The 16453-nt window shown below is 40.7% G+C and overlaps 1 protein-coding gene across 2 annotated transcripts; it reads right to left on the bottom strand.

Moving 5' to 3' along the window:
* Positions 1-10789: 10789 nt before the first annotated feature.
* cryz (crystallin, zeta (quinone reductase)) lies at positions 10790-16084 on the bottom strand. 2 transcript variants are annotated; one of them, XM_048253008.1, is made up of 9 exons: positions 15715-16084; positions 15454-15490; positions 15107-15259; positions 13746-13884; positions 12868-12919; positions 12616-12765; positions 11757-11858; positions 11551-11646; positions 10790-11177 (listed from the first exon to the last, which is right to left on the bottom strand). In XM_048253008.1, the coding sequence occupies exons 1-9, from the start codon at positions 15820-15822 to the stop codon at positions 11016-11018; spliced, it is 999 nt and encodes a 332-aa protein (XP_048108965.1). In that variant the 5' UTR covers positions 15823-16084; the 3' UTR covers positions 10790-11015. The 2 variants fall into 2 exon arrangements, with proteins under 2 accessions (XP_048108965.1, XP_048108975.1); XM_048253018.1 differs by lacking the exon at positions 15454-15490 and having other exon boundaries at positions 13746-13909.
* Positions 16085-16453: the final 369 nt, after the last annotated feature.

Raw genomic sequence — 16453 nt, 5'->3', positions numbered from 1 at the left:
AGACATTCTCAAAAATATAGCATTTCAAGAATAAACTTTCACTCGAATATGTCACCAAAATGAAAAACAAAAAGAAGAATTTTGAACCTGACTATCCAATGGTTTCCAAAGGTTTCTTCATTTGAAATCCCCTCAGATGGTACAGACCATCTTCTTCATTTCTTCAACACTAACACAACACCTATTAACACCATCTGCCACCTGCATTATTTAACAAATGCTATCGAATTTTCTTATCAAGAGCAGATGTTGGTCTGTTAGTGGTCTTCTCTGGCATAATCAGCCTTATCTTTCTCTTTGGTGAGCCCTCAGGAGAATACAGGTATTCCTGAACAACAGCTGGAGCTCTTGATATCCCTGGGCTTAGGCTTTCGCCAGTGGAATGAATATCTTCATTCAAAGTTACACTGGCTGCATGAGGCTGATGAATTGGCAGCTGGTATGAGCTACTTGGGTCAGATTGACTAATGAATGGTGTGCTAGATTCATTCTTACCTGTAGCTATTCCTTTAGCAAGCAGAAGATCAGCATCCGTATTTAGTGTTTCATAACTGCTTCCATTGGTTTTCAGATCTCTTTGGTCTAGGGAAACTCCCTGCTGGATAAGAGTTGTAGTACTCTCTGAGACGGCTTCATTTGGGTCTTCAACATGGGGATCCACGGCAGGGTCTGGCTGCTGCAAATTATCTTGATTTTTATTATCAAGGTTACAAACAGTGCCCTCTGTGTCAGTTTTCTCTCCACTATCTAAATTCAGTCGAGAGTTCTTTTTTGAAGATGTTTTTGGACTGTCCTTAGAACCTTGAGATTTGCGCCCTTTCTTGGACATGTTATGGCTTTGCTGTTCTACATCTTCACTCCTTGTCACTTTGGCTCTTAGTTTATGTTTGTACACCTTTTTTATATTCTTGGGATTATCTTTGTTATGTCTAGGGCTTGAATTAGGATGAACCTTACCTTTCTTGAGAGGGTTAAGATTTAGTTTGACCTTCAATGACCTTTTGGTATGGATTTTACATGCACAACTTCTTGAATAATATGTTTCAAATTCATTTGCTTTCATAGATTTGGCTGAGACTTGACTGAGGCTTAGCTTTTGGTAATATTTAGGACTTTTCCCACAATACTTTACTTTGTGCATATCACTCGTAGGCATAGCAGACTCTGTTAGATCAAACGTAACATTTCTGTGAAGGCTTGGTTTCCCTCCATGGTCTTTGGCCTGTCTTGGCATGCCTGACTGATTATAATTTAAGGTCTGTTTTTGTAACATTGCTCTGAATTCCTCCAGACTATTACTTTTGGTCCATGCTTGCTTGTGTTCAAATGTTCTATGACAGTGTACACAGCTGATGGGTGGATGAGGAGGCACACTCAGGTGGTGTCCATGAGATCTAACTGTATTATCTGCTAACATTTTTGAGGACAATTGATATGATTTTATATGATTTGAAGGATGTCCATCTCGTCTTACTGATGTGTTTTGTTGTAGGTTTCCATGGTACAGAATGTCAGGGTTTTGAATTTGTCCATTTCGACCAAGCGGTGGCTTCTGCATCTGTCTATGTAGGAGTAAGTCTAAAGAGGAAATATCAAATAATAACATTAGACATTCCAATCCATCACACCCACTATTTTACCAGTGATAACACTTATTAATCCATCACTCAGTTCTGAAGAAGTTCCCTTTACAAGCAAGGGTTTCAACTTCGCTCAAGAAAAGTGCACTCAATTCAGCTGATATGAAAAACTGTAGCCCTGTCTCCCTTCTTGTGAAAGGTTCTTGAGAAATTTGTATTCAAGCAAGTTTATGATTTCCTATCTCAGAACAACCTACTAGACCCTAAGCAACCTGGTCTCAATAGTGGCCATTATATTGCCATGGCTTTTATCTGTGACTGAAGCAAGGTCCCTTTCCACCGGTGTATTAATCAAGCATCATGCGGTCTGCATTCATAATCTAGGTGTTTGATTTTATACACCTGTGGTAAGGGACCTGATGAAACCCATGAATATGCAGCCTTTGAAAAAGTGAACCATGACATTATCCTCTATCTGAGCTAGGAATTTCTGGGAAAGCTTTAAATTGTTTGGCGTCTTACCTTAAAGGATGTTCATTTAGTGTGCATTGGCAAGGAGAGCATCAAAGGTGTACCCAGAGGTGTACTTCAGGGATTAGTACTTGGGCCCCTTCTGTTCTCCATTTACACCATTTGCTTAGGTGAGAACATTCACTTCCACGGATTTGCCACTGTTCACTGTTTGGTTATTGTTATGCGGATGATATTCAACTTGATCTGTCTTTTACCACCTATTGCTATTTCTTTTCTGCTAGGATTTCTGTATCTTTCAGGGATATTTCAGTCTGGATGAAAGATCGACACCTTCAGCTCAATCTTTCGCCTCTGCTATTCCCAGCTAATATAGCTATTCCCCAACAGACCAGAATACAACTTGGCTCATCTTCACTGGCCTCTGATAAACTTTCTGATCCGTGTATCTTATACAACATTTGAATGATCAGACCTTATCTAACACTTATTACACTGGCTCTTCAGAGTGCTGCAGAAAGTTCCATTCACATGAATGGGCCTTCCCAACGTTCGGGCCTATGTTAAATCTATATAAATCACCGGCAAAGTATATAATCACCGCTGTCAATGGCAACGGGTTGATTAACGTCTTTCATATCCCTCCGCAAGAATTCCGTTCGCTTATTGCAATGGAATTTCATTGAAAGTGAAAGTAAGCTAGTAAGACGTTGCCACGCAACACCTGAAACTGCCAAGTTTTATCTGTGTGGCGAACTATTTATTTTGTCAGCGGAAGACACGAAACGCGGTAGCAAAATCATTTTTAAAGACCCGTTGTGTTAGGTTTCTTTTCTCGTTTTGACAAGTAGTCGTGTAATAAGCGGGATAATGTATTGTCCGCCGGTAATTATCAGAAAATAAGTCCCTTCAGGTCGAAGCAAAACCCCTCCACTGCGCGTCGGGGTTCTGTTCTCCCTGTCTTCTCACCGACTGTTGTCCTCTGATGAGCTGCTATCTCGGCCTTCCCTCAACACTAATAAGTCACAGTTGAGACACTTTTCTACTGTGATTCCTTGTTACCTAATGCACTTCATTCTAGCAATATTTCAAAAGCGTTTAAAGACTCGTATATTTACCTCTAAGCATTGATTGAGTGCGTAGCAACCCCTCATCAGTAAAAGGCCATTTATGTGTAGTTGCAGTCTGACTTTCCTCAAGATGCAGGGTTGTCTCACTACTGTGATTACTTTCTCCATGTCCCATACTTGGAATGAGGGCAGCTGACCTGCAGGATTGACAGGTGAAATGTGGTTCCATCTTATTGGCCTTGTTGGGTAATGCAAGTGTCTCTTTCTCCCAGACTGGCTGATGCTTGTGCTTTGCACAGTTAACACACAGGTGGTTAGCATTGTGCATCTCTGACAAGGCCTCTTTCTCCTCAGTGACATTCCACTTAACAGACCCCTGAGAGTGTTTCAGGTCATCAATCTCACTGCCCTTCTGCAAAGGCCTTGAACCCTTCCTCATTACCAATTTGTGATGAACAATACACCAGACTGCCAGAGTGACTAAGACTCCACCTAGGATCAATAAACCAAGAAGGTGTTACACAGAAAAAATGGGCTTAAAAAACACAGGCTGTTAAAGGTACAGTCCACTGTTCTGGACAAGGTTTGTTGATATTAAAGCTCACAGCAGCTAATCGAATTACACCCCTCCCTTCTGTGCTGACTGACATGTTGATTGTCTGGAGTAGTGAATGGCTCGGTTCAAGTCCTTTTGTTCGTTTCCATTTACAGAGAGAGCCAGGACTGTGTATGAACACCAACTCAAACAAGACAGCTAAAGTACAGAAAGTTTGAATGTCACAAAAAGTGGACTGGACAATAATAGCAGATTTCACTTTTATCACAGATTTCATTTTTTACATTGAAGACCTAGCAACTAGCATTTTCATAATTCATCATAATCTAATAGTCGACTAATACTTATAAAGAACAGATTTCACAAGGATACTTAACTCACCAGTGAAAAACAGGATTGATGCCAGTGCTATGTCTCTTGAGTACTGCTGGGCAGTGATCTCACTTCTGGTTTTTACATTCACTGTAATATTTATTTTTGGTGGGACACAGTTGGCATCAGTCAGCTCAAGCACAATGTTCACTGCTGGATTGTCAGTGCTGACACACATCATGTGTTGGCCATTATGCAGTATTTTATCTGGGGCCTGGATGTAACTATTAAGAAAAGAGACAAGTTCACGCAGCTCACAGCTACACTTCCATCTGTTCAAATCTAGATTAAGATCAGAGAGCCTGGGCAGATATGAGAAAGCATCTGGGACATTATCAAGCCTATTGCGAGATAAGTCCAGCATTCGTAGCTGTGGTAGATTTCTAAAACTATCTTGTCCCACATGTGTGATGAAGTTCTCTGAGAGGTCAAGTGTCTCAAGGCTGCTTAGATCAGACATGGAGAAGGTTCTGGAATTCAGTGTGGAGATCAGATTACCCTCCAGCCGAAGGATCTTCAGTTTTCTGCTGTTCTTGAACCAATAACCATTAATCTCCTGAAGAGCATTATTGCCCAATAGCAGAGTTTCCAGTTTAGGAAGCCAAGAGAGGGTTGAGCTATTCAAGGTCTGGCTGGGGATATTGTTATGATCAAGTAATAACGTTTTTAGTTCAATGAGATTCTGAAAGGCATTCTCGTTAATTGTGGTAATTGCATTGTTGCTTAGCCCCAGCACAGACAAATTGATAGTATGGGACAGCATGGTGTAGTCCACAAGGTCAATCCAACCATCTGTCAACATCAAGGCCCGAATAGTCTTAGGAACACCTGGAAATAGGCGGCACATTTGTTACACATTGCTGACTTGAATGCAATTTCAAAGTAACATGTTATGAGAAACACTATTTCATCCTGCTTCATACACTATTTTCAACCTGCTATCACCTTGTGCCTCCGAAGATACTTGCATTACTGCCACTAGCCAGAGTTGCTGAATGCCCAGTTTGGACCCATTCTGACATTACTCACCAATAACAGTAGACAGCTTGTGGCATATGATGACATCCTCTGAGCAGACTATACAGGAAGCAGGGCATGATGTTGATGCTTGGCTGTATGCCTCTGCCAGCAAAAGTAACAAAAAAAATATTCCTGAAAAATACATACATTTTCCTGGTTAGTTTTAAAACTACAGATTAAAACTATTCATAACAATATGTGAGACGACCTTACTTATCATCGTGTGTTACTGAACAGGTTGAGGAACTCTGCTGGTTCTTCCATTGTAGTCGATGGTCCTCAAGTGTCATGTTTTCCTGTCATTTGTCCCTATACAGAAACATCAGCAATGAGTTGACAAATAACAGATAACACAGACTACGACAGGTAACACAGACTATGACGGATAACACAGACTTAGTACTTTCAATGTGCTGCACATTTGTAAAATGATTTGCTGTCAGTGATACTCATCAACTGTCTATTGAACCCACACACTGACAGGAGAAATATGTCTAGCCTGTTAGTGGGAATGACAGGTGTGTTTACCTTTACATTTATTCAAGTAGCAGACACATTTATCCAGAGTGACTTACCAAATGAGAATTAACATTCACACTATACTGCAAAGGAGACCTTAGGTAACAATATACCAATATATAGGAGATAGTGCTAGAAGGATGTTAGGTGTGTAGGGTTGTTAGATGTGTTTGAAGAGGAGGTACTCTCAGGAGAGTTGGGTCTTCAAGAGCTTCTTGAAGATAAAGAGAGATGCCCCTGCTCTGACTGGTAGCACTTGGTAGGTTGTTCCACCAGCAGGGAAGGGAACTAAATAAAAGTAGTCTGAAATTGTTGTGTGTGTACTAGGGGCAGCAGCAGTGCCAGATGGTGTTCCTTGGGGAAATGCTGAGTCCAAGGGGTAACATTAGCCTGATGAGAGCAGTTCAGTTCAAGAGGGAGCAGATCCAGCAATCACTTTGTTGTGGTTAGACATCACATGACCACATACCCTTAGCAATTAATTAGAAATAGTTTATAAAAAACAACCTTGCAACAGACATGTACCGATATGAATGTCCTAGAAGACTAGGCCTACTGAAACTTACAGATTACTGAACCTCAAAGAGACAAAATATTTATTTTCTTCATGGCCATCTACTTTTGCAATAGCTGTCAGTGTTCTTTGTATGATACATTACTTCATGCAACGTAATAAATGAGGATTCTTCTTTACCAAGCTCAATATTTTCAACATAATAAATGAGGATTCCTCTTTACCATGCTCAATATAATAAATGAGGATTCCTCTTTACCAAGCTCAATATTTTCAACATAATAAATGAGGATTCTTATTTACCAAGCTCAACTTAATAAATGAGGGTTCTTCTTTACCAAGCTCAATATTTCCTTGTGTGCTGGAGCATTGTCTCCAGGTATGACAACAGCTGCAAAAGGGATTCAGTGACTGATTAACGCATCTTGGATAAAAGACATGAGTATCTTATTTCAACTGATGGGATGATCACTGACACAGAAACTGTTCAGCAGCAGTTTCTCTTCAGAAGGATAGCGGAAGATGTTATAAGGCAGTTCAGGTATGAATTTAAAGTCATAAAATCAATAGGCCTATTTCAGGGAAATCTTTAGAAAATTAACAATCACAATCATGTAAAAACAGGACAAGAATGAAGAATTAAATGCAGCATTTAAAAAAAACTGTTTGTGCAAAGACTCTTTGGAGACTTGTTTCTTGTGTGTAGGTCTGTGTAATTTGTAGGCCTATAGTGAATTATACAGACAGGCAAATTAACACTCACCCCTAATGATGACTCCCACAGGTTACAGATTCACAGGCTCTAATACAGGTATTTTAGCTAAGACTATTTTCTGTTGCTGTTATTCCAGAAGTGAGTTCGGATCTTGACAATGGAGGAGGTTACTCACAAAAGGGGGTCAGAGTATACAATTACCATTGGAGTGAGCATGCTCACTTCAGCATTAGGAAATTTGAGATGGGTTAGTGTGAGCGCCTCACTGAAGTCACTCTACTTGTTCCCTTTTATACCATACAGTTGTTTAATACATCAACTAACCACTGCCATATGTATTTAAAAGATCAGGGCCCAGTTTCCCGATAACGATGGAGACACGCACTTCAGGGGTTTTTCTACGATTCATCTTACGATTGTTCGTTTGGTTTCCCCGACTGTTTATGTCACTAAGAAGACGTTGACGATAAGAAAGAGGTAAGAAAGTGAGAAAATGTGTAGGCTTAAAGGAGAGGTTTGGTGTGATATTGACCTAAAGTATGTTGAAACATGATAACTTTTGTCTCATAGCTCATCTCGGCTTGGCCCCTGCACTCCGAAATCTGGCGAAATCTGACAGGTATGATAAGGGATCAGATTCCAAAAATAATTCCATGGAAATGCTGGAATCCATCATTTGCATTGTTGCATGATGCTTGCATGAGAAATACTTCTCAAAACAACAGCAGTGCCGTTGTTTTGGGATGTTTCCCTAATGCAAGCATCATACACTGATAGAATATTTATATGCTATTTAATTACATTTAATTTGAATGCCTGAATGTAAGGATTCAAACCTATTTAAACCTCTGATCTACACACTAGGCGTGTTCGACTTGAGGCAGATCTGACTTGATGTGATGCATGCTGGGTTGAACACAATGCATACTGGGATGGACGCAATGCTTTCTGGTTAGAAATTCTGTCCGACTTCTGTCAGCCGGGGAGGGACTTACCATCGTGACACCATGTCACATGACCTTAAAATACCGCGGGAGTCTTAGCCTGCAGACAGATCTTGCAGTTGCCAGAGAATGTCTAATAAGGGGAGAACCTTCACTCTCGGAACGCTTCCGGTGGGGTACTGCATCTAGGGCTTTATGGCGCTTGCGGCGAGTCCAGAATGAATGGAGGTCTATGGAGCTGTACCCCTCAAAATCCACTTTTCTCGGGATATAATTTTTTTTCAAGTAATTTGAATATTGTATTCGAAAGGGGAGGCAAAGACAATACACTTGGTTGAGTATTTATATATTTTTTAAAGTCACTTAATTGTTCTAAAAAGCCTTTCAAACGTGTCAATGACGTCATTCATTAGCATGATCATAGCATAGCATAGCATCAATGCTAGCGTGTTATGGGCAACAACGCAATCCAACCTGTAAGAAAACTAAAGGACATGACTCCCAGATTATTTCACTTTTGATTGATAATCTATATCCATTTTTCGAAAAATAAAATAAAATCTGAGGGTTTCAGTTGGTGAAAACAATAAATGTAGCCATGTAGCTCCATAGGACCCCATGTATTTTGGACTCGCCCGCGATCGCCATCTAGGTGAACTCTGGTGAACTGCAGCCAAATTCGGTTTGTATGGGATTAATAGAGTGAGGCTCTCCGTAGACGGGCTCTGCAGTTGCCTTCCACGAGCTGCACAAGCTAAAACACGCCCTCATGACGTCAGTTCAAAGACGTGATAGGGCCATTTGGGAGGAATGTCCTCATGACGATTATGACGGGAGTCTCATGCTGCTTCCTTATGTTGGAATATGCGAAAATAAACAGAAATCGAAGGGATACCTTCTTATATGTGATTTCTGCAACAATGGTAGGCTAGCCTACTGAAAACGTTTGGATATTCTGTTATTTTCTGCTGTTGGCTAAATAGATAGACACACATATAGGGGAAACACTTGATATTGAATGTATGTGCTACAATGCAGGCCTGTTAACTGTATGACAACAGTGGTTTATTTAAACTACATCATAAGAATTTATTTATTATCATATCATATCATTATCATTATGTCATCATGCTCATTTTAATGAGTAAGAATGAAAGTTCTGCTGTGTTTATTGCAAACAACATTCCACGATATGACCGATCCAAGATGGTGGCTCCACGTCTCGTCAGCGCTAGTAGGGAGTAGCGGTCGATGCAGCGTCTATCACGTTTACGTAGAAAGCCAGACCAAGTCAGACTCAGTCCAAGTCGAACAAGCCTATTGTTACGACCTGGTGGGTCTTTGGGTGTATTATTCAGGGCACTTCTGAATGACAAGGACCGCCCCCATGGCTACTTTGTTTTTCCGACAGCAAGTGTTCATTTGCTTTGCCGTCGGAATGTGTGACAAACACAGATGCCACTACAAAGGTTAAAACATACACTCACTAATCCTAAACAAACAACTGTATTTGCTTAAAATATAGTGTAAGACGCTCGTGAAAAAAAGATATGCAGCTTTCAAGTGACAAAAACGGCAAATTCCCAAGTTCACATTAAAACTGTTGGCCATGAAAGGCCACATGGACTACAAACGAACTACAACGTGACGACAAAAGTGATGACGAGCCCATAACTGGGCAACTCTGTTAGCAAAATCTAGCCCCAGTTTCCGACCTCTGACTCACACATTACGTGACGTGAATGTTTTCACTCGGAAAAAGTTTTTTCCGAAGCCCATGAACGCTAGGTTTGTGTGGTGGCTCCGCCCCTATTTGTGCTACTGCTATCTCGTCTGTCTCCTACAGGCTGCTGAATACAGAGGTGACGCCTCCTGATGTTAACTGTCGTGGCCATAAGAGGGCCAGCTCTGGCATGATGTCGCTCTCTCACTCATTTCCCTGGCTTGCTCTGACGGGAGAGCTCGTTGGGAGCTGCCTTGACTCGCTGCCCTTCTGGGGATCTCGCCTTCTTCTGCGTCTCCGTCACGTTATATTTAGTTTATTCATCTACCCCTAGACACACATTGCACAACACTTTACTTTTGTACCTAAACTGACATTCTCTACTTTTATGTTAATAAATATCATTTAAAACGTTACGCTAAAGAGCGGTCTCCCCTATGTTGAGTCTGCCTTGAGCCAAGCGGTCTTAACAACATTAATTCACATCAATACGAAAATAGAAACACGTTAACATCTGCATGTAAGCATCCCAAGTAGGCTATGTTATATACCACACACAGACATAAATAATTGTAATTATTTAAGATTAGATTGTTGCACCATGCAATCATTGTTCGCCGTGTCACTTAAGAACACGTTTGAAGATAAGAAAGAAGTCGAGTAAGAATGTGAGGAAATGTGTAGGCTTAGATTTTGATGCAGTAGCCTACAGACTAAACCACATGTTTGCTTTTACCTCATAGGCCTAATAAAATATTGCCTTCACTTAGCAAAGATAATGGCAAACTATTCTGGCAACGTCTCGTTTCATAACTTGATTGCATTTTTGTCCGCTTTTCATCACATTATTATGACCATTAAATGTAGGCTATTTTGCACGCTAAAATCTGACTCATCACAGGTAAACACAAAGTGTTTCTATTTTCGTATTGATGTGAATTAATGTGTAGATCCGAAGTTTAAATGGTAGGCCTATAGCTGTGACGTGCAGTCACCTGACATCAACGTCAAATCAGAGGATATTTCAGAACTATTAACGTGGACAGCTCCCCTTAAGAGCATCTTAAGAGCAGTGCATGCGCGTTCACGCTACGAGCATGTTCGGGAAACAGTCGGAAAAACCAAACGAACGATCGTAAGATGAATCGTAGAAAAACCTCTTAAGAGCGTGTCTCCGTCGTTATCGGGGAAGTGGGCCCTGGTCTTTAATCAGTCAAAGTTAGTTACCCATTGGTTTCCAGAAATGTATTCTCCTTACACTACTGATGTTACATATCATTGAATCAATTCTTTATAACCAGCACACCCACAAAAAAATATTTATTGTCGCAAATGTCATTATAATACTGAAAATGTCAAAGTGATAATCTAGGCTATACCTCTTAGGTATCATCTCATGTAAAGTGTAGATTACTGCTTAAAGAGCTACATTGTGTAATCATGAAACTGTAATGCTATTGATGTAATATGTAATTAAAATGAAATCAAAATGAAAAAGTCCTCAGGTGACATTTTGTGTCATTTTCTGCAGTCACATCATAAGGACCATTTTTCCTGCTGCGCCAGGGCTGTTGATTATGTCCTCATGGGCCAGAGATGCTTTCTCAAGAGGGTACTTAGGCCCAACAACAGGTCTGAGCCAGCCCGCCTCCATTCCCGCAAAGAGAGCAGCGGCGCATTCAGCTGTCTCCTCCTGGAATGGAGGGAGCAAAAACACACACAGCTTATGAGTAAGCGTTTACAGGGCTGAGTGCATGTTTACGTTACAGTACCTGGGCAAAGCTAAAGAGGGAGGCCTACTAGTAACCCCACAGGTCAGAGGGGTCTTAATGGTGTGGAGAGAGCCTGCCTCACAGACAGCTCTCACCACTTTTGGGTCTGAGTAGAAACTCTTACTGAAACACTGAATACGCCATTTGAATGTCCCTTTTAGTCTGGTTTCTATAGTAGTTAAGTAGTAACTATGGAAAAACCATAAGCGTAACCGTAACATTATTCATTCAATTTGATGGCAAGCAATTTCATTGTTTTTATGACATGGACATGACATGTTAGAGGCATCTTACTTGAGTTGCAAAGAATAATGCCACTCCAATGATACTGGATTCTTTGATCATGGTATCTCGGGGGTTGATCTCAATAGGACCCCTACAGCCAACAATCTGCAAAGATCATTCTAGGGTGAACCATATGTAGTACCCAGTTTATGTCAAAACCACAAATAAGCTTGTCAAAAGCACCAATAAGAGTTGAAAGAAGGTCAGTCACTCACAGTTACTCGACCACCGTAGGACAACATCTGTAGATCGTTGTCGAGATTGACATTAGACAGCATCTCTACAATCACATTTACACCCTGCCCATTGGTGGCTTCCTAAAATGTAACAGGTTAAAGTATTAATTGTTACATTATTTTGTATATTTTGTATATTTAGCTTTTGCCTTTTATGCATATCAGATTGTTTCATTACACAGTTTGAATATCAACATACTATTGATGATCTGTGCACCAAAGTCCAGCAAATGACTGAACAAACAGATGTTGCCTAAAATGAATAGACTTTGTTCGAATAGACTTTGTCTTTGACTTGGTTCATGAATGTTCTCAACATCTGACTCAAAACATAATGGGCTCCATTTTGATGATCAGAAACGCGGTGAAAAGTCTGACACAAAGCTTATTCTTATCTTACACCCAGTCAGTGGCAGATTTTGCACCATACGCTTCACTTTTATTAAGCCTTGCGCCGCCCAGAGGTGTGGCAGAAGGTGTGGTCTGGCGCATGATCCAAAAATCACACGGTGATTTTACACGGTCTTGCATGCAAGCAGAATCCTTCAAATGCGCCGCCGACTGGCAAAATACCGATGCGCTGTTTGAAGTTGCGCTGCTTGCTGTTAAAGGGAATGACAAATGTCACTCTCATTGGTTGAAAGGATGTTACGCCCAAAACACACCCATGACTGATTAAGAAACAGAAGAACAACCATTTTGAACAATGCGCCCGACATTTGATAACAAAACCACCACAAATGTGAACTGGACACACCCCTAAATGTATTTAAGCTTTTCGCCACTGACCATGTGCTTTAGATTGTCAAAATAGAGCCCAATGCAGTCAAACCCAAACCTTTATTTTGGAGACATAGTCATTTTCTCTGTGATTAAAGGCTTGATGGGCTCCATTTTTCAGCACCAGTTCCATTCCCTCCACAGTTCCAGCTGTACCAAGTACCTTCAGCCCAAAAGCACGCGCAAGCTGACAAGCCGCTATACCCACCTGACAAAGGAATACCAGAAACCAAAAGACCAAACGATCAAAACACATCACTTTCTCCAAATTACAGAATTACACAAGCACAGCAATCCAAGTCATTCTTACTCCACCACTGGCTCCATGGATTAGAGCAGTCTCCCCAGCTTTTGCATGAGCCCTGTTGGAGAAAAAGTACAGTGTTTTAAAAACACACACTGTGATTGAAAACAAATAACTATGCTCCCATGCAGGAAGAGAGATGGACAATTGTTTTGGATTGTCAAGCCAATAACAACAAATAATTAATCATGAATGTAGATTGTTTTTAAGTCTTTAACTGAACTCAGTACCTCAACTGAACACAAACAATAATTTATTTTAAAGAAATAGTATCATGCCTGCCAACAATGATAAATCTACAGCTCTGGAAAAAAATAAGAAACCACTGCACAATTTCTTATGGTTGCTGAGTGACTCTTAATTTTTAATATGACCGTCAACTCATTTGAATGTCACTCTTCCCTTCCTGCACTAGTATTTCTCTGTCAATGGAGGGATGTTCAAATAATGTATCACTTAATTAAACATTATTAAATAAATGTGTTAAAATGTGTTGCTGTGTCTCGACGTTGCTTGGTAGCCATTCTGAGAAAAATAGATATATTTCTTGGCAGAGGAATGATTATCTGTGCATAAATCATTAAAATTCTCATTGCTGTGCCTTTATTTTATGAAATCTTGCCAGGTGTATATAGTAACCATTTTAGAGAAGCAATAAGCCCCACAAGGCCGTAGGTTCCAGTGCACTCTGCTTCGCATTGTGCCAAACAACGGCCCTTAGCTGTTTTAAAATCACTGGAATATATGGCCTCTTGGGGCATATTGCTTAATTTGGAGAAATCACCACAGTGACAACTTTCACTATTCTTCCCTACATCTTATTTTAGTATCAACATCGATTGTACTACAGGGTTCAAAATGCTTTGGAAATACTTGCGCCTTACTTGTGAAAGAGGGCACGATAAGCAGTGAAATAAGGGACTCCAATGGCTGCCCCCTGGCAGAAATCTAAGGAGTCAGGGAGTCGATGGACAGCATCTTCAGATGCGACCGCATACTCAGCATAGCCTCCAGTTTCAGTGGCTGTGGCAAAGACACGGTCACCTGTCTACATAAAGAGTTGTGGGCATGGCGGAGAAATTAATTATTGATCTATTTACTAACTATGTCATATGAAAATATGAACCTCACATAAACTGTTTATGGCACTTCTGACCTTGTCCATCACAATAGCACTACTAACGTGGGATTCAGTGTGGCAGCCACTTCCCCATATAACCATGCTGACATGCACTCAAACTCCAAACTTATATCACTAAACCACCTCCATAGAAGTCTGAGTTGGTTGGTGTTGGCATACTCAATGTTGGTTTTCTTACTGAATTGGTCAGATATTAACAATATTGTTCTAACATGGAATACCAAAATCATGTAGATAATATTAAACAATTCTTATGTGCATACGCTTTTTATTTTAAAAAAATCAGGTTTATAGCCAAGTATACTTGCGCATACAAGGAATTTGGTCTCTGCATTTATCCCATCCTTGAATTAGTGAACACACAGTGAGGTGAGGCACACATTAACCCGGAGCAGTGAGCTGCCTGCTACAGTGGCGCTCGGGGAGCAGTGAGGGATTAGGTACCTTGCTCAAGGGCACTTCAGCCGTGGATGTGGGCATGGGAGAGCAGTGCTCAACCACTTCCCCCGTCCACATTTTTCCTACTGGTTAGGGATCGAACCAGCAACCCATCGGTTTCAAGCCCGAAGCCCTAACCAGTAGGCCATGGCTGCCCACCCAAAGTTAACATTGACTGATATTTAGCAGATGCTTTTATCCAAAACGACACAGACTTGCAGCGGTGGGAATCAAACCCGGTCGACCAATGGTCAGTCAGTGACGGTAACTCTGCTCCACCATGCCCACCACTTGAGGCTTATGTTTATCTGGAAAAAGTTTCTACACCCAAAAATAACAATTCTATTTCAATTTAAGTTTGGGGGGACAGACCACTGTGCCAGGTGTCAAATCAGTGGGGGGAGACATCACTAAGGGTAAATGGACACTAATGTGGTTTTCCAGGGTTACCGGCACAAATGGTCATGTGTAGAATCCAGATTGCGCCTACAACCTGGACATTTTTGTCATATGCTATGTCATCTGCATATATGCATTTTTGTTATGCTACTACTACAATATTACCACTACAGCTGGATACTGCAAATTGAAAACAAAATATGTGCATAAGAATGGGTATGATTCAGTTATGACTTGAGAGGAAGAAACAATATACTGTATATGTACCTGAAGAAACTGAACTCCATCCCCAACAGCCTCTATAACTCCAGAAACATCTGATCCAGGGGTATACGGAAGCGCTGGCTTTCGCGCATAGGATCCAGACCGAATGTAAGTTTCTACTGGGTTCACTCCACAGGCATAAATCCGAATTAATACCTGAAAGAATTGGTTTATTTGGGGCTGTTTTCATCTGACCAGGTATGCTGTCACAGGCCATGGCAGTTCAATGTAAGAATATATTTCAATAGTTATACACTTACAATTACTATGAATGAATGAAATGTAATGTAATGTATGAAAAATTATTGTTGATAAGCTGTGCCTTAAAAATGCATGCACAAGGAAAATACCTGGAGCGGTTATTGATTTTCCATGCAACTCTGCATTCTAAAATATTGACAGGTGTGATTAAAATGCAGCAAAAATGATACAAATATACAACAAACAGCTGAAGCTGTTAGTGTTCAAAGCCAAGGAAATTGAGCAACTGGAGCCCAAAGAGGCTTTTTTCCCTATCAAAGGCTATCTCACATTTGAGGATGCAATCTCAATAGCAATGCACTTTGCAGACAACAAATGTCCAACTTTTTTTCCTAGTTTGACCCGGTTACCTGTTTCTGTCCAGGAGATGGTGCGGGTATATCAGAATAAAGTTTCAAAACAGATGGCCCACCAAACTCTGCAACTCGAATGGCTCGCATTAGCTTCACTGTAGTCATGTTTAAGTAGCCTACAACAATTGTATTGCAAACGAAGTTTGAAAGATTTCTCGCCAATTTCACGTAGGCTATTTTACATGGACTCTTCAAATGAACCCAGACGCAGCGGAAGTATTACGCATGTAACGTAGATTTGGACTAATCTATTATACTCCCAAAATTATAATTCCATATAATAATATATATATTCTTTTAAATAGCTTCACCTGTTCTTATGTATTTAAGCTACTACCAGCTGCCCCCTTCTAGAGACATTCGCCAACTCTCGTCGTCTAGTCAACTTCCTGTTTAAATGGAGACCAGGGTAGCTGGGAAATGATGTCTTTTGACAGACAGGGCAGGCTAGGCTACAAATAACCCGTCTAATCTCAACCCATTACGCATGAATCTACCATTAAAACAGTGGGTAAAATGGTATTTATGTGAGCACTGCAAGGCAAAATCCATGGCTATAGCTTAGGGAGAGCATGACGTTTTAGAAAGGTCCTGACTGTATTGAGACAGTACAGTGAAGCATGCTTTGGACTCATATCCCAGTCTTCTACTCTAATCAGTGATGCACATGACATGGGGGTAATCATTCATCACATTGTGAATGCACTGCATGGCACTGGCAGATGTATGAATACAT

The sequence above is a fragment of the Alosa alosa genome, chromosome 1 (genome assembly GCF_017589495.1).
Source record: "Alosa alosa isolate M-15738 ecotype Scorff River chromosome 1, AALO_Geno_1.1, whole genome shotgun sequence".
NCBI lineage: Eukaryota > Metazoa > Chordata > Actinopteri > Clupeiformes > Clupeidae > Alosa > Alosa alosa.
The sequence above is the reverse complement of the archived record's forward strand: the minus strand, read 5'-3'. Positions and strand labels throughout refer to the sequence as shown.